Source organism: Calonectris borealis, chromosome Z (assembly GCF_964195595.1).
Source record: "Calonectris borealis chromosome Z, bCalBor7.hap1.2, whole genome shotgun sequence".
Lineage (NCBI taxonomy): Eukaryota > Metazoa > Chordata > Aves > Procellariiformes > Procellariidae > Calonectris > Calonectris borealis.
In genome coordinates this window covers 57,302,412-57,321,296 of record NC_134352.1, presented here as the reverse complement: position 1 = coordinate 57,321,296, position 18,885 = coordinate 57,302,412, and the positions used below count along the sequence as shown (strand labels likewise).

At 36.5% G+C, this 18,885-nt stretch overlaps 1 protein-coding gene across 14 annotated transcripts in view; it reads left to right on the top strand.

Annotated features, from left to right (window-relative positions):
* SMARCA2 (SWI/SNF related BAF chromatin remodeling complex subunit ATPase 2) overlaps positions 1 to 18,885 on the top strand; it is a 115,214-nt gene that overhangs the window by 82,500 nt on the left and 13,829 nt on the right. For 11 of the 14 annotated variants that reach the window (XR_012671066.1, XM_075138246.1, XM_075138240.1 and 8 more), the window contains one exon: positions 12,367 to 12,584. The exons of 1 other annotated variant lie outside the window; for it this stretch is intronic. Coding sequence is in view for 12 of the 13 variants with exons in the window: in XM_075138246.1 (XP_074994347.1) it covers positions 12,367 to 12,584 (218 nt within the window). In the remaining variant the exon portion in view is untranslated. Of the gene's footprint in view, positions 1 to 5,980; positions 6,184 to 9,741; positions 10,558 to 12,366; positions 12,585 to 18,885 lie in introns of those variants that run through there. 2 more of the 14 variants (XM_075138253.1, XM_075138250.1) reach the window with 2 other exon arrangements.

Sequence of the window (18,885 nt, the reverse complement as noted above, 5' to 3'; positions counted from 1 at the left end):
TACTCTTCATGTGGAAGGTCAAAATTCAGATCAACTTCCAAAATTGAAACACAAGCAACTATTAAATACTTCACAAAATCCACGAAAAAAGGAAGTCTGCATTAAAAGTTTGAAACTTTACTGTTGCTAGGGGCGTTTGGCAATGGAAAGAGAAGCAGCAAACATTTTAATACTTGGGTCCACTGCATTGTTATGTTCTCTGACATGCCTTGACAGTAATGTTTATAGGTCATATGCAGTAGGTGACCTTTTGTCACCTATCAAACTTTTGAATAGAGGCAATAAATTTCCCTATGTTGATTTGCATTTATGACATGGGTAGGAAGTTACCTGTATGTTTCCAAGTGCATATTGTGGCATATTCACTCTGCAAAAAGGGAAGCATTTAATATTTTGCCTTGTCATCAGTAAAGTGCCATCTTTTGAAGGCAGACCTGAGCAGGTGATGGGAAGCTTCACGCTGGTGTTTTCCATGCAGCAGGCATGACAGGCAAAAGTAATCCTTTTGATGGATCAGTGTATGTACGCAGAGCTCTGCTGCTTCTATAGAAACCCACAACTTAAATGAAAGCCATTTGTCTCTTCTTGTATACAAGTGTAAACAAGTAGGGAAGTACTAACTTAGCAAATATGGAAGAACAGGAAAGTTTCAGACTGAACTTCTCAAAAATTACTCAGCCTATCCTTAGGCAGTTGTGAGTGGAAGGCCTTAGGCAGCTAGCACCCTGAGTCATCTTGAAGTACTCAGCTTGATGAGTAGAATGGTGTATTTCTAGCAGTGGAATTTTAACTTTAAAAAAGGAAAATCCTACAAAAGGTTTCCAGTAATCATAACTCTCTAATTTCATCTTGCACTCTGAAATTGTCGAGTTTAGAGTTATGAATTATAGTTTAATGGATATAAGATATTACATATTCTTTTCAGTTGCATCTGACAATGTAATAAAATATTTTTAGCTGGATTTCAAACTCAGAACCATAGGACTTTGTTGCTGCTTACAGCCTTGCTTTAGTTTTTCATATATGCACTTATACTATACTATACATTATTCTGTTAAGAAACTTTACTTCCTCTTAAGCCTCATTGCCTTTCCAAGAATCTTTGTATTCTTCAGTTAGTCTTTGCTTAGGTAATAGTTTTCGCTTGTAAGACTGTGATTTGCATTGCAGTTTATCCCAGAAGACCAAAAAGGCCTTCTAGACAGATACTGTTCATGTTAGATTTTTACTTTTATGCTATGATCTGCATATTAAAAGGTCAAGCTCTACTGTAATTCCTGCCACAGTCTGATAACTGCAGCTTTAGAAGCATCCTGAAAACATGGAACTCACTCCATCGTTGCTAAAGTTAGCCTCACAAAACGTTGTATTGGTATAAAATACATAAAAGATATAACTTAGCTTTTCTCAGCAAGTTGTCCGAAGTTTGACTTAGTTTCATTTCATGCTATCTTCCTCTAAATTCTGCAAAGTTGTTAAAAAACTGTATTTGAATTGTCTTGAAGGGCTACCTCCTACTGTTTATTCTTTAAATACGGTCTATTTCTATGAGTAAAATTTTTTCCTCTGTCGGCATAGGAAGTGAGTAGTCTAATCTCTTGCCATATATTTTCTCATATCATACTCTCTTAACATTGCATACTTCCCATTCGTAATTGGCTCGGAGTATCTGTATTAATAGTGATAGATCTCTATAACCAATTTCCCATGCTATTGGAAAAATCCTGAAGCCGTTTTCTGTGAATAAGTAGATACGAGAGATACTATGAACACCCACTGAAAAATAATGAACTATAATGGTTTCTGAAAGCTGTTATTTTTTTTTCCATTATATTTGTTTTATGCAAGATATTTTATCTGTTTTGTTTTGAATTTATTTTCTCCATTTTGCTCCCATTTGGTTATCTTCCACATTTTAAACTTGGAATAAAAAATGTCTGTTTGAGAATGTGTGAATATACTTAAATATAAGGGAGAAGGAGAACATATGAAAGAAAGTACTTAATGGTATGACTGTTGGCAGAAGCTGAGTTTATTTTGACATGCATAAAAGTGCTAGTTTAAGCTTCGTACTATAAGCTTCTTGTGTTGCATCATTAAGAACGGTAGCGTTTCAGGGCATGCGTAAAATTTATGCTTACCTGTAAAACAGAAGCCTTCGTTAGTCTGTTAGTCTGATGATCAAAAAGAGAGAAAACACTTTTAATATTTTTCTGAGCAATTGGAAGGCATCACTGGGTATCTGTTCACTTGAGAGCCAAATAATTCTCTTATTCTAAGGCTAGAGATTTGGCTCAAAATGAGTGATTTCACACTGGAAATCTGCTAATCATCCCTTTGTGTTATAGTCCTCAGCTGTGTTGTTTCCATAGCAGAAAAAAAGGCAGCTTGTTCTCTATGGGAAACTTTCTACTAGGATATGGTATCCTGCTATAGGCTCTATTGCAGCATGAGAGTTGGTCCTGCCTACTTACCTATATGCAGTGCTTAGAATTGTCAAATGTATTTTGACCATAGAAAAGATATCGGTCACTGCAAATGTTAGCAAGGCTCACTGGAAGCAAATGTGGTCCCACAGTTTCTTTCCAAAGGACTGATCTGGTGAGGATATAAACCCTGTCTTTATACCAGGTATCTTTCTGATTTAATTAGTAGGGTCTTAGAAGAAAAGGGAGGCAATACTCTTTGAATGAAGAAAGGCTAAACCCTGGAAAGTTTTTTAAAATAAATTTTAAAATAATCCATTAATTCCTATTCTGAAGGATTGAATTTTGAGAATTTTTTCATAAAGAACAAAATCAAACATGAGAGGTCTGTCTTTAGGTCTCAGCATTAAGAGCTGCAAAACATTAACCTGCCTGTCTGCCAGGACGTGTAACATTACAAAGTAAAGATTTCCTACCTTCTTCCACCACAGAAGAATATAACATCCGTAAAAAAAGGTAAATGTCCATAAAACCAGCCCTATTATTAAAGGAAAAAAAGGTAAATTAAGATTGTATGGTATTAAGAAGCCAAAGGCCTTTGGCAACTGCAGCAGTATTTTGTGAAAGACAGGGTAAACAGCAACAGGAAATACTTGTTTCAAGACTGGGAAGAGAAGCCATTCTATATAACTGTGTACTAGTGGTCAGATATAAATGTGTTTGTGATTGTTTTTTGTATTCGTGATCTCCATTGTAAAATAATGAATGTCGTATCTGACTGGGAGACAGTAAATCCTTGGAATGTTTTAGAATTCCTGTTTTTCCTTGATTTGGGATCTGGTCTTTATTGTTGAGTATCTTCATGACTTCATTGCAGCTTGTTTTCTCCTGCTCTGCGACATTTGTCTGTGAGCCTGAATGGAATGTAGTTGTTACCAGAAATACTGCGAAACGGTCTTAAACTTTGTTCGTAAGTTCTAAACTAATTAATCAACTGTTCTAGCAAATCATTAAAAATGGAGGAAAAAATTAAATCTCAGAAGGAGAATAGAATGATGTATCCCTCCAGTAAAAGAATTATTTTAGACCAAAGAAAGAAGATCTAGAAGCAAAACCCACAGTACAAACTAAGCCATAACAACCTCGATTTTATCTTCCTTCTAAACTGTGAGATGCCAAGGAAAATAGAACATCTGTTGTAGGACACAAAAATGTTATGCTGTTGACTAAATTCCATGCTTGTTATTTTAAAGGAATTTAGGAAAAAGTGAGAAAAGTAATGTCCCCCACCTCCCCCTGGCACCCCTCATAAAAGGTCATTTTCTCATGCAGTTAATTTTCCTTGCCCAGTCTCCTAGGGAGGATAATGTACTTGGTCAAGAAAAAAAGCATAACTGGAGTACTGATTATCTCACAGTATCTTTGTTAGTACACTGTCCTCTACACTGCTGAAATAGGCTTTCCTGAGTCAGAATTCTGGATAAGTCAGGGAGAAAATGCTGATAAAAATAAAAAAAGGAAGAAAACATTCCCCTTCCACTCTTCCTCACTGAAAAAAACTGTCACTAAATGCTCCAGAATCCTGTCTATGCAACCAACATACGCATCTCTGTCATACTGAACAAGATAAAGGGGAAAAAATGAGGCATCTCTGTCATGTTAGATTTTACTTCAAGATGGATTGCATGTGAATCTGAAGCCAGGAAACATATATCTTCCATCAGCTGTTTTTTTGTGCTGGTGAAAATTGCATGTAATAGATCATTCACAAATGGAAAGACTGTAGCAGGTACCAAGGAAGACCTGTTGGCAGTCAGAGTGCTTTCCTAAACAGGACCTTTCTGTCATTAGTGTGAAATAAAATGCTTCCTACGTGAGCTCCTGTCAGAGGTTTTCTTGGGTTTCCTGCTCATCCATTTTACTTCAGCAAGCCCTTGGAACCTGTAGTCATCAAAAAACCCCAGACTTTTGCTGTCCTTATCAAGCTTGTTGAGAGGTTCTTAAATTCTTCATCTTTGGGTTTTGATCTGATTCACTTTTGGCAAGGGAGATTTGAAGAAATCAGAACCTTCTGTACAGAAGAAAAAGTGTAGCAACTCATGGCTTAATAATGTTATTTATAAATATTGCAGACAAAAGCAAATGTACAAAACTCAATTGCCATTTTTATGCATCTCAATTATATCAACTGAATATTATCTTCATGTATGCACATTAAATAATTGACCATTTTCTCCAGACAATTTAAAAAGCAAGTATGTATAGAAAAATTTATATCATATTAACTTTAAAAAAACACACACCATGGCTTAATCATAGTTATTTCATGTTTTGTTGTAATTTAGTTATTTGAAGTTACAATTGCAAACTAAAATTAATTCAGTTAAATCAGTCTTAAAAGATAGCTTCGGTCACATTAAGTGTATTCCTTTACAATTGTGTGTCTGTAAAGATTAGTATTTTTTCCCCCATAAATTTGCCTGCAGTGTTTTCATAAGTGGTAGTCTTGCAGTGTCTTTCTTAACTTAGTTACATCTCATTCAGTTTGTAAATTTTACTTCTAATTATACTTCCAAAGATACCTGCAACTACTTCCAATGCCAGTATGCTAACACTGTTTACTCTTTGAGTCATCAATATCCTGCAAAGTTCTGAGCAATCTGAAGGCAATCTGAAATACGCAGGATACCATCTAGTTCAGAACTGCTATTGTAACATCCCTTTCAGAATATGTTTGTTTATCATCTGGCAACTTTCATGCGCAAAGTCCTTTTCACAAGTTCATTATATATTGTCCTCCAGTCTTGAGTGAGAGAGTTTCTTCACTGTGTTCAGAAACAGGCTGTTACTCCAAGTGACAAGAGTTGTTCAGCAGGTGATCTAGCTTTCTAAAAAGAAGGGGAGAAGATTTGGGGAAAAAACAAACAAACAAACAAAAAAACCCCGCCACAACGAAACAGTTCAGTGATAAAGAGTAAGAGGTTGATATCAATAGAATTTGTTTGGATTTTTTTCCCCCTCTTTCTGCTGCTCCTAGGTTAGGTTGGCTTAGTCAAGAGGCTGTTCAAATTAAATCTTCTTAAAAAGACATAAAGTACAACTGTATGTCAAACGGGGGGGGTAAATCACACTTACTTTTGAAAACTGCAGGAGACAGTTGGAGATAGTTCTGTAGATCTTTTAAGAGTGTGGCTGAGTAGCTGTAGACCGCAGAATAGTGATGATTTTTAGTAGTTCCACATGCAGTGTCTTAATACAGTGAGTATGTATTTTCTCAATGCTCTGAGTGGTTAAGCAAAGCATCTTTATAGTCAGCATGATACAGTTGTTCCTTTTTATCACCCAGTTCCTTCCCCCTAATGGAGCATTTTTCTTGTGCTCCCTGAGCGGGCTGTGGGTCCTGGTATCATCGGTAATTACTGTGCTCTTCAGTAGTTTATGAAAAACTCATAGGTGCAAAATCAGTTTGAGTGGTTCCATTTAAAATCATGGTTTGCCTTTTGGGGGAGGGAGGAATGAGACTTATTATTGATTTTTCTTTTTTTTTTAACCAGATTTCACTTTTGAACAGAAGAAAATTTATGTCCTTGCCAATGTATTTTGCCATAACTTGGAGCAGGTTTATTGGTGCTGGCTCTGTGTGATGCTTTACTTAGTAGTTGTCATGTTAAAGATTAAGCTTAAGCATTAAGATATTTTACATTAAGATTAAATATTAGGATATTTTGTCTGAAATATTTTTCTCAGACCAGAAGGAAAACACTAAAGATAAAAGCTTTGAGCCTATAAGTATTTTAAATAGATACCTTTTTTTTTTTTTTTAAATGTTATGCTCTGTTGCTTTGGTTGAGACCATTTCTCTTCAAAGGTAAGTATGTTTTTGGATGGTTCTACCAGGTCTTTTTGGCATCAGTCTTTAAATCAAAATATGAAGGAAAGACTATTTATAATTTGCATTATAGTTTTCCTTAATGCCTAATTAAAAATAGGCACCTGGAGTTTCTGTGCAAATAATTAAGCAACCTTTAATAGTTTTCAAATGCAAAACAGAAAACAATCTATTTTTTCCGGCTTCTCAAAAGAAGCAAGTTTCAGTGATATGAAGACGCAGACCCTGACTGATGAACACATGGCTAAAGGACTCAGTTTCCTTATTTAGTGAAAGTTCAGCATATCTGAGAAGACCATTTATTACAAGTTTATGTGTTTTTGCAATAATTGCATTTTGTTTATGTGTTTTAAAAAAACACCATTTTCGTTTCTACTTAAGTGCTCGATAAAGACTTTTTGGAATATTCAGAATGAGTCAGCAGTGAAAGCAAAGAAAAACTGGATGTACTCAGTAATTCTTTGCCTTTGGCAGATTTTAATCTATACTCTGTTTTAGTTTAGTCCCAGCAAAACTGGTCTGGTAAATCTGTTATGCAATACTGTCTGGCAAGGAGAGGAAATACAGTTAAAATAACTTTTCATCAATCCTTACAATTATCTTCAGGTATTTAGTCATTGCACTGTTGATAGAGTATCTTACGCCCTTTCATCTAATTGTTAAGTATTATGGCATTCTTCTTCTTCACAGTCTTCATCTGTAATATACTGACCTCTTACGCTGTAGCATAGCAAGAGATAATTAGTTACAATGTAAGGGAACTTGCTCTAGAGAGCCAAGAAATAATTCCAATGTGTGGAAATTAGAAACAATCCCAGACATCAGGAATGTCACTGTTGAGAAACTAAGCAGGATTTTGAAGAGATCTTTTGGAGAAGATGAACTTTAGGTTGGAAACTTGAAGTCTTCATCAGTTGTCAGGTATAATCTGAGAACAAAAATGTAAAATAAAGACAGGTAGGATTTCAAATACAGCAAGATGGGAAAAAAAGAAAAGTGGAATTTCTCTTGGAATATCAGTATAGGACTTGAAGGAGTATGCTGAAAAGAAATTTGTAGGGGCAGGTAGATGACATTTTAGTGCTTTCAATGTTTGTTATTAGCCTTCTGTAGGGTTCTTTTACTTCTTTCTTCTCTTCCAAATTGGTAAATGGAAACTTCATTTTGCAAAGCAGTCATCTGTTGTTCATTACCGCATTACTGACATGTTTGTTGGTTTTAAGTGCTTAACAGTTCTTAAGCTTAGTGCCTCTTGGCCAGTAGTTGGTACAATGCCCAGGTAAGTTATTTATTGTTCCCGGAAAAGCTCATTCTTTTGGAAACTTTGCATGATTGGGTTAGTATTTATGTTCAGGGGATTGGGAAGCTGACTTTTTTTCCAGTTCACCTATGTTTTATATGCTTTCTGTGGAAACATGGAGTTTAATTAGCATGCTAGCAAATCTGTTCACGTGGTAATGTTAGTCACAAGAACTCTCTTCTAACTTTGCAGGTTGGAGAGACACAGGGCATTGATGTCTGAAGGGAAGGGGGCAAGCTATCTTAATGTTCATTTCGTTAAGATAAAATCAGAGGGACGCAGGAAGGGATCTCGTTGTTCTGTGCCCATTTCCCATTTCATCTGAACATATTTTCAGCATTATCACGTAGACTTATTACATGGCTCCTTATTACTTTTGTTTTGTGTGTACAGTTTCTTTGACTGTAAGTAGTAGCAATAGCTTTCACTATGCCTTAACTTTCTTATAACAATACTATAGTTATCTCCAATCAAAGGAAAAATAACTATGTCTTACAATGTTGTGTCATCTAAATATTAGAGACAGGCCTTAGACACCAAAACTGATTTTATGCTGAGCACCTCCGTTGATTCATCGTGTGACCACTCTTGAGCTACCCCATTCCTGTAAAATGAATTTAAGACTAATCTAAGACTAACACGATTGTTGATTTGCAGAAGGCAAGTGAAACAAAACTCAGAGCTGTAGCTCTTAGTGCTTATTTGGGTCCATAATTCTCAATTGAAAAGGTGTTCAGTCGTGGTGCTGTGTCATGCTCTCAAGAAGAAGCTAATACATCCATAATGTCCTGCTCTTCAAATGGAGCAACAAAAGAGTTTCCATTTGATCTTCACTTTGTTTCTGTGGTGCTCTTGTAGCTGTATCCATGTTCACTAAGAATACTTCCACCTCAAAACAGATATTTTCCTTTATGAAGAGGAAAATGTAATTGCAAGCAGCAATAGGAAGGCCAGCTCTCTCAGGAGTAACTTCTACTTGCCCTCTGAAAAATCCACTTTTGGGTTTCGGCGGGTGGGGGGGTGCACTTTTTGGAGAAAGGCAGTTTGGTTTTTTTAATCCATGCTCTTTCTTAAAATCCATGCCCTGAGAAGCCTGCACGCTCTTAGCTCTTTAGAAAGGAAATTGTTTTGTGTACATGGACCAGGATACAGCAGTAAGATTCAGAAAAGCAGGAAGATTTTGTCAGTGCTGGAGTTAACATTGGGTCCTCACACTTCTACTGGCGTCTCTGCCTTTCGTGAGGTGCCCAATCCTTTGAAAAATTTGGCATTAAATTTTCACAGATTTCTCTCAAAAAATGAAGTCTCCAAACCTTATTGTACTCTTTTGTTCTGTTTTCTTAAGGGAAGGAAAGTGTTACATTTCTGTTTGTGTACTATTTTCCTTGACTCCCTTGCTGTTCACCTCACTAATCCAGAGGCATTTGAGCACGGGAGATGTCCATGCTATCTTGCACTCTCACACAGCCCATCATCTGTCAGGAACTGGAGATCTGTGTCTAGGATTTGTAGCATTACCGTACTGGTGCAGGTTTGGAAGGGCATTCTCTTCGGTGTGGCACTTCAGCCCTAGAATAGTAAGCTTAGTTCTAACAAAGAGCTCAGTCAGATGAATTAGTTTAATAAATATTTTGTTGCTTATACACACATGCATGGATCATGTATGTAGACATACCCATAGAGCGATAATATCTCTGCTGATAATTGATTTATGTGATACAGTTTTAAGCCATCTTTTGAGGCAGCATAAATCATATAGGTTTAGTTTTAAATATTACTGTTTATATACAAAATATAAATTTGCCACTTGAGAACTAATGTTAGGAGTCATTACAGCATTAACAACATTTTTGGACTGCTGGTATTGTCACACAAATTTTCAAGTGGTGTCATTAAAGTCTTAAATTAAGGAAAACTTGTCCGAGTTTACATTCATGCATATAAATTTTGAAAGCTGAGTATAGTAATCGATTGATACATTACTAGCTAAGTAGACATTTTAATATTTGTTTGCAGATCTGTACTATGCTAAGAACTAATTTGCTATCTGCTAGTCACTAATTTTAAGAGTGCAAGAGTTTATGTTAGTTTACTTCGTTTTTTTTTTATTTTTTGTCTTTACTACATTACTATATTTAATATTTAAAAAATCTTTTTACTTTTATCTTTTCTCTTTGTCCTGATATTTTTTTCCCAAAATATTACCTGCTCCAAGCAAGAATTTTATGCAGAATTCTAAAATGAGATGTTAGTAAACTCTGTGATGACAGCACCACTGTTTTTTTTTGGTGGTAGAAAATTTGTCAAGCAAACAAAAATATAAACATATTTTAGTTAAGTGAATACCAGTTTTCTGAAGAACAACAAAATGTTACCAAAGTTAACAAAATGATAACTTGGTTTGGTTTGGTTTTTTAATTCTTGTAAATAAGAATAGATTTTTTTATCATTTTCAATAACCAAAACCTGATCTGTTCACTGTGGAGCAATAGGAATAAATTTTCTGTAATAAATGCATCTTTAAAATGCATGCAACCTATTTCAGTTTTAAAATCTTACATGAAATTGTGTAATTGTGCTGTTATAATTAAAACGCCAACAAGAATCAGTAACTGCCCAGGTAAAAATCTGATTTGGATGCCTAGAATAATAAGGGGAGAAATATGATAAGTGGTTGTCAATATTAAAGCAGGCTGAAGGAGGAAGGCTTCGGGCCTTGTAGTAGGTAGAATGAAACAGCAGATTTGAGTATCCACAATCCTTTCAGTATTAAATTTTCAGTAAAATAAAATTACTTGTATATGAAAACATAGCCTTTCCCCAGCTCTCTTTTTTTTCCTGATCAGCTGATGAAGAGACTAGCAGCTCGCTGCTTTGCTGGCTTGTTAATTTTATCCCCACTAACTGTGATTTCCGATAGCCGGCCTGCTGATAGTGGTAAGGTAAATATCCTTTTTCATTGCCGTCTTGAAGATTCAGTAGAACTACATCACAGGCATGTGTAGGTGTGTAACACATCAAAAGTCGGTGTTCTCCGTATTTCAATGTACAACTGAGTGCTTAAGGAGAGCAATGACATTAACTGTTGACAGCCTTGCATGCTGTATTTATTATTAGCTTTTCTATCTTCCAAGATACGGAGAGAAATTTTCTTTTCTTGATTTTCGTTAGCTGCAGTTGTTTATAGTGGGTGTCCTGCTTTAGCCAAATGAATATTAATGAATTTGTGTGCAGATTTTTTTTTCTTTCCCTTCTTTTTTCTTCCTAACTCATCAGATCTCAAGCCTCCTTCATAGTGGTTATCTGAACGCTGTGGAAGCATGATGTAAATTGTCTTTTGATTATTAAGGCCTAGTTTCAGGCTGTCCCTCAGGATTCTGCGTTCGTGTTTGTTCTGTGGATTTGCACATCGGAGGATGCATAGAAAACAGATTTTGAAATCCCACTGGTGTTTTTAACATGCCAGGTTGTTTTGTGTTGTGCATCAGGTTTTGTTCACAAAACGTTTTTCGAGAGACATTGTACACAATTGAGAAGAATTATGTCTGGGCTGTAATCACTCTTTTTATATTGATTGTTATGCTCACATGATCATAAATATTAGCCATGTTTGGTGCTGTGGAGAAATGAAGGTAATTGCCTTATGATTAGAGCTCTTTCAGCTACAAGAAAGGATTGATTAGCATTTGCATGTACTCAAGGCAATATTGCGAGGCAAAAGGGACAAATATCAACATCAGTTATGTTCTGAGAAAGCATTAATCAGAAAGCCTAGTTTTAAGATTTTTTTCATATTTTTTTAATTTTTAATTTCAGTTCTCTTATGACCTAGTATTTTTATTTCTTTTGTTTTGTTGGCTTTCCCAAATCAAGAAAAGTTCAGCTTCTTGCTTTATCAGATCTTGCTGGATCTGATAGTCAGTGTGTGAACAGGTTCCCTTTATTCCTAGTTTGGTTTTTTGTAGCGATTTTTTTATCCCTCTGCATAGTACTGCTGGGTCTGGTTAAAAGCATACATCCAGGTAATTGAAACTAGTGTTCATTGTTTGTGACTCGGGGGGGGTGGTGGTTTTGGGGTTTTTTGTTTGTTTGTTTTGCATCCCATATTATGAGTGCTTTTTACAGCAAACACTGTTCTGTCAGTGCTTCTTCCTATCTGTTGGTTATTATTCTAGAAGAAAATGATACACTTTAGAGATGGTTTTAACGCTTAGGCAATTTGGAAGTTGCTTAAACTATTTCAAAGAGAAGTTGAGTCATTACTGCATAAAGTATGTGTGCGTTGTTTGTGTGCACAAAGAACTGTGTGTGATCTGGCATTGGGAGACAAGCATAGTTTAGACTGTCCTGTTTGAAAACATGCGATATCAAAGTCTGTTTTGCATGGAACTGCATAAGCCAGAACTGCCACTGACGTGAACAATTGAATGTGTGTGATACACTTATTGACACAGTACCACAGGACATTATTGTGTGTGAAACCATGAGTTGGTGTGGAATTCAAGGTTCAGATAAACACACATCTATTTAGATGATAGTGGGATTCTTAGAACGAATTAATGTTTAGTGTCTCTTTGATTGCCAGTAGCTCAATTTCTTGTGGTACTCTTGTTACAAATAAGCTGAAAATTTTGAGTTGAATTATCTGCATCCTATGGGGTTGCGTTTTTGTTTTTAAATACAGCTTGTTATTTCCCTTTGGAATATCTCTTTTGTTTAAAAACCATGCTTTTTGAATCCATGGTTGTCAGGCAATCGAAGACGGCAATTTGGAAGAAATGGAAGAGGAAGTCAGGCTTAAAAAACGGAAGAGACGAAGAAATGTGGATAAAGATTCTGGGAAGGAGGATGGAGAGAAAGCAAAGAAAAGAAGAGGCAGACCTCCTGCAGAGAAGTTGTCACCCAACCCACCTAAACTGACAAAACAAATGAATGCTATCATTGATACTGTGATAAACTACAAGGATAGGTGAGCTTGGACACACTCCCTCTCTGTTGCATGTGGTCTCTCCCTCTCTGTTGATTTCTCTCTGTGTGTTTTCTAATGGCTTCATTTCTGGTTTCGGTCTTTAGAAGGATTTGCTGACACAGCATTTCTGAAAAGTAATTCCACTTAGGGCCTGATCCTGTAAGTCTCACTCTTTGTAGAGGGTTTTTTAAATACCCATCTGATAGGAAGTTTTTGAAACATGAATACAAAAAGTAGGTATAGAGCTCCTGCTTAGAAAGCAGTCATTCTGCTCAGGAGGTGTACTTACAAACATTTAGCTTGAGCGGGATTTTCCTTCAGTTTAGTGGTGCAGCATGTGTTAAGATTAATCTTTTCAAATACATGGCTACACATTTATTAATGCAAGTTAACATGGGTGTCTCTATGACCTGAAAAGCTGCCCAAAAAATGTAGGGCTCATATCATAAGCCTCTGAGCTGCCAAAGGAAAAACTGTAGAAATACTGAGCATAATATGTTGTCCGCAGCTGAGATGGAAGCCTGTTTGTCAACAAATCCCTATTTTCAACTTAACAAAATGCTAAATAGCTGGCCCTAGGAAAAAATACTGCTTCTAATCTGAAACGTCATTTGAAGACTTCTGTTTGGCAGGTTTTCAAACTGAAAATCATCTATGCTTCTTGAGGAAGAAATTGAGAGTTAGTTAATAGCATCTTTGAATCAGACTTGTTTGAGAAAGTTGTATTTTTTAACGCAACTTCCATTTGCCAAAAATCAGTAAAGCCTTCTTGTGTACTTATTACTTATTACTTAAATCATATAAGGAGCAATTATAAGCTAAATGAATATTAACGGCATTCAGAGAAAAGAGAATCAAGAAATATTTGCATTACGTGACCCCCATAAGTGTAACAGTATGTAAACAACTTTCAGTCTGTGACTTCAAACGGCAGGTTGCACTTCTTTTTTGCAGCTGTTGAAATGAAGCATTCTGTGATCTGTGGGCTCTCTCTAGAGTACATGAAAAAGTTTATTGCATTGGACCAGGAGTCACAACAATGAACATGACGAGCAGGAAGCTGACTACAAACTCTGAGTATTCAGCTTACTGTGACTCTCAACTAACAGAGTAGCTGAGAAGGGAGAAGTGTTTAAAGTTCAGGGCTGCAAGGAAGCATCTCTTCATTTTGGATCCCTGGCCTTGGGTCTTCTCCTGAAGCCAAGCACTTCTGATCAGGGTGCCTACTTCTCATTTTTAAAATAGCAAGCAAAGTTACTTCCGGTAGCCTCCAGTAGGAGATAGCTACTGATAGTAACTGATGGTTACTAGGGAAGTTAAAGATTTTTGCCTGTTGCTTGTGCCCTGGGGAGTTCATATCTGATCTCTGTCAAACAAGTTAACCACTGTGCTATTATGTAGTGACAAAGCATGCTATTCCCTCTCCCAAGAACCCACATTTATGCAAGACAGAATTGGTTCCCACTTTAAAGTATGGAGCTCTATTCTTTTAGGAATTAAAAATGCCGTTAAACTGAGCTCTTTAGTGCAATGAGCTATTTAGAAGAGTTCCAAGTTCCTGTATTCTGATTTTTTTGTGAGCTTGTGATGATCAAACCACCCAATCCTGTGAAAGCTGGGACAGAACAGAATTGCAAACTTAGCATCAGGAAACTTTAATATCTTAAAATCTGTGGGGTTAAGGTTGTTCTAGAGTTTGAACGCTTTCAGGATTTGCAGCTTTAGAATAAAGTCGGTTTTAGGCATTGGAACCCTTCAGCTTTGTTGGGGGTTCCTGTTTGTTCAGCTCTGGGCTTTTGTGTGTGTGAAGGCAATTGGGGCAAGTATAGAGGGACAGGTTAATTGGAAGAAAAGTAGGCCATGAGCTTCATCTGGGGAAAAAAAGGGTTTTTCATGTGTTTAGTATTTGAATGCTTGAAATCATCTTTATCTTTAGCTTAAATTTTCAGTGCTAATAGATGTTTCATCTCTACTTTATGGAAGTCCAGAGGGCTGATCTGGACCATGGAGAGCTGATTGTGTCCCAAAAGGTAGTCAGGTGATACCCATCCAAAATCTTAACTGACCTTGGCCTGAGTTACTTTTTCAAAATCAATTCTACAATCTTGTTGCAGTTAATAAGCCAGCAGGCAAAAAAAATCAAGAGAATGCTAAACTAATAAATCTCTTGTGTGCTTTATCTCATGTTTCACCTTGCTTTTGCGAAGAGCTCCTTGTAAATACAGAACCACTTCTCTGTTCTGGTTAAGATCTATCTTTTTAAAAAAACATTTTTTCATGGTGCCCACAAAAATCTGGAGTACCAGTTGGCTGCTTTTGTGTGGCAATTGTATAATGTTGATGCAGGGAAGGAGTCTCCAAATATTTGCCTAACTGTCTTGTATTTGACTTTGGTTGTAGGCATTTGGGGACAAGTACAATCCTTTCCTTCCTTATTTAAAAAGCATCCAACAAAATAGGCTGGGTTGCCTATGTCTAGGAAAGCTAGAGGCTACCATAATACAAGCAATAAACTCTCGTAAACTGAAGTTTGAGCTACACAATTGTTATATAAAGGTCAAAACAAGATTAAACAGAAAATTAGCAACATTTGAGGTAAATGTTCAGTGTAGAGAAATGCAGCATGTGATTCTTTGAAAAGGAAATTGAGAGGTAGATATCCAGCTACTTGCAAACCCCAGTTAAAGAACTCAATGCAAGACAGTGGAAGTAAGCGTTGAGGTCAAATTACTGTCATGTCCTCAGTGCAAATTCGAGCTTTTTCTTTAGATTTTCCTCTTTTATGCAGTACTGTATAGCAACTCTCATATTTCCTTTTATCCCATCCTACATCCCAACATGATACTGATTTTAATGAAACATTCCATTAACGATAAGTTTAATAGTTCTTACAGAGCAATTTATAGCTACAAGCTGAGTTTCTTTGGATCTTTCTAGAGAACTAGGAACACACTGAAGGACAGAAAACCTTAGTGTTTATGCTGAGATTTGACTTGACTGGCAGCCTAACTACTTAGTTTCCTGGAATTCTAGTACTTGGGGTGTCTCCCATGTAATAAAGGAAATAGTAAAAAAAGGAGAAGAAGGACAGACATGTGAGGCACTGTGAAAATGCTGAACTCGGACTGTTTGGACTCCTTTGGTGTGAGAGCTGTTGAGGTCCTTGTCAAGTTGACAGTACTTGCTTCTTGCAGGTTGCTGTGCTTTTGATTCCAGTATTGGGTGATGTGCTTTAAGCTTTTCTTCGTGTTGATAGGCATTTCTTTATCATATCTTTGTATTTATCTTTGTTAATCTTGAAACAAATAGTTTTACCTGAGTTTCAAGAACTGTGGGGTAAGTGCTCCAAATCGTTAAGAAGTAAAAATTCTTGTTAAATTCACTACTACCATTTAAACTGCACCTGTGCTCTTATTACTCCGCTTTAAGTATCAAACTATAAAACATGTTGCCAACTGTAGATGCAGAGCAGTACCGTAGATACAGAGCAGTACTATAGATGCAGAGCCTTTTTTCCTCTTCTGCACTGCTTTGCCATCATAGGTGAAGCTGAGTTAATCTAAGTTTCATCCATAATGGCTTAGAATGGAGAATAAATCTCTAATGAAGCAAAAGTAAGATAGAAAAGATGGTCAGAATCCTCTGACTTCTAGTCACCTGATCTAGTGGAAGATGTCCCTGCCCACCCATGGCAGGGAAGTTGGACTAGATTATCTTCAGAGGTCCCCTCTGACCCAAACTGTTCTATGATTCCATGATTTTGGTAAAGCATTTGATAAGGTACCACAGGAAAATTATAAGCTAATATGAAAGAAAGAGGAGATCTCATGAGTAAGCTCTCTGAGTGAAAACAAGGAAAAAAGATGTAACTGAAGGTACTATTAAAAAAGGGACTATTAAACTGGAAAGAAGATACCAGAAAGTTCTTAAAGAATTGGTGTTCGCATAGATCATAATATATTAATGATATATATTTAAAAATGAGGAATCCCCTAGCCAAAATACAAAGTTTCAAAATATCAATATTGGGATGGTATTCATGGAGAACTGAACACAGTTAAGGCTGGAGTAAAGGAACTGACATGAAATACAGTACCTCAGGGTGCATTATAACGTACTTACAGACTAAAAATAGGAAACTTTTCTTTGAGTTGGAAGCTCACCATGTGGAACTGACAGAAGAAGAATGACCTGGGCAAAGAAATTATTGATTAAAGCTAACTATGATCCATCAGTATTGTCCAGCCATAAGAAAATAGGAGCCTGGCCCTGACACTGTTGCCTGTCTGGATGAGGAGATACTCATTATATGTGTATGCCATTATGTGTGACACCATTAATGCTTCTGAGTTGCTGTATATAGTACTTGAATACTTTTTCCGTTCAAGAAAGATTAGTTTACACTGGGACAAATGTAAATAATTACTTCGATGATAAGTAGCATTCGAGAGTCTTGAAAAAGGAGACAGGTTGGTTATCCAAACACAGCACAATCTGAGAGGGGAAGATGATTGCTCTCAGTAAATTCACTTGGGGAAGAAGGGAAGCCTAAACACAGGGAGAGTGTAGAAATACGTAAAATACAGGATGGTGATCACAAGGTTATACGAGTATAAACATTCATGAATAGATTCAAGTTATTAACTAAGAGTTCTGGAACCTTTCCATATTAGTTAGGAATAGTGGGGCAGAAATACCTAGATAGATTTGGGCTTTGTTCCTTGATTAAAAAACTTTTATATGATTATTTACAGTACCAAAGCCTTAGATTCAGTGACCTGGAAACACCTTTCCAGTTACACAGTTGGTCCTGATTCTCCAGTGTAAAATATATGCATCATCTTTGCAGACTTCATTTGCAATAATACATTTTAATCTGGGATTTTGTTGCAATTATTTCTTAAACTAACATTTAGGTGCCTTTGCAGCCTTGTATCTTGTTCTAATCTCGCAGTGTAAAACATCTGTTCAGAAGAGAGCAAGTTGAAATGCATCAGTCCAGCACTATTGTCACACTTTTTTCCAGTTCCGATGCTTTTAACCTGTCTTTCCTTCCCTCTAAAGTTAGGAATGCTAGAAATGGATAATCATAGAATCATATGTGTAATACGTATGTTATGTTTTCAGAAAGCAAAATTAGTTTGTATGTCCAGTTTAAATGCTTTAGCCTTTTAAAAACAGGGACAGTTTTGGAGATTCTTTTCAGAATAAGCAATTTGTATGCCAAATTTGTATGCCCAGCTGCTGATTTTGCATCATGCATGTGCAGGCTTAGTCCCCGAAACTATCTTTTTCCTCTTTTGAAGGTTTTCCTTTATTTTTTATTTCAGAGGAAGACAAGCTGTAAGTGTAGCTTCCCTTTCCTGATTGTTAAAATTAAGTGGAGAAAAAGAGTGATACTTCATATGTTGTAATCCTTCAGCTTCCCTACAAATCCACTGTCCTCTTCTGCTTTGCATCAGAGTTTGATGTTTCCTGTCTAGGTGCCAGTTTGCATTAGCTTTGTTTAGATAGCAACAGCTGACTTCAAGAGTCCCAGGACCCTGATAGCTCTATTACACGCAGTGATTTTCATTTGTGATCTAACTGCTCTCTGCTCTGTTCGTGAGGTTAAGGACTTGCATGGTGTACCAGTTAACTTCACAAAGCCTCCTCCCCATAGCAGGTGGCTGTTGACCACATTTTAATACAGCTAATAAGAAAATTGGAGGGTGGGGTTGTTGTGCCTTGTCCGTGTTTCCTGCTTGGCAAGAGACTTGCCCTGTCTGTGGAGCTTAGCATTTGGATCACTGCTTCATTAAAGCCAAAATGTTTAAATTCATGCCCATACTACTCTAATTTTGACAGGACATAGCTCAGGGAGAGAGTATTTTTCTCTGTATGTGAAATGGATTTTATCAGACTATTTCCAGCTGTTTTCTCAAGTTGCCAGTTTTTAACTGTTGTAAAATGGTGAGTAATGTAATTAGCCGTTACTAATCTAACTAGTAATTAATTATGCCAACTGGTACTCTTGAGTATTCAAACAGGCAAAGCAAATAATTCTTATTTATAGCCAAGCCAAAGTTACGGAGTACGTAGCCATATGTCAAAACCAGGAATTATATTTTTAAGTATTTTTACCCACTTCCGTTTCAATGATGGGGACAGGTCTACCATGTATTACTGCAGTCAGTTCCAAAAAGGAAGAACCATTAAATACATTCAACAAAAATGAATCATCTCCCTGCATAGCTGGGTTACTGTTGGAAGTTGTTAAATAGAGAGGAACCACCTCGCTATGTAAGCTCTTTTAATTCTC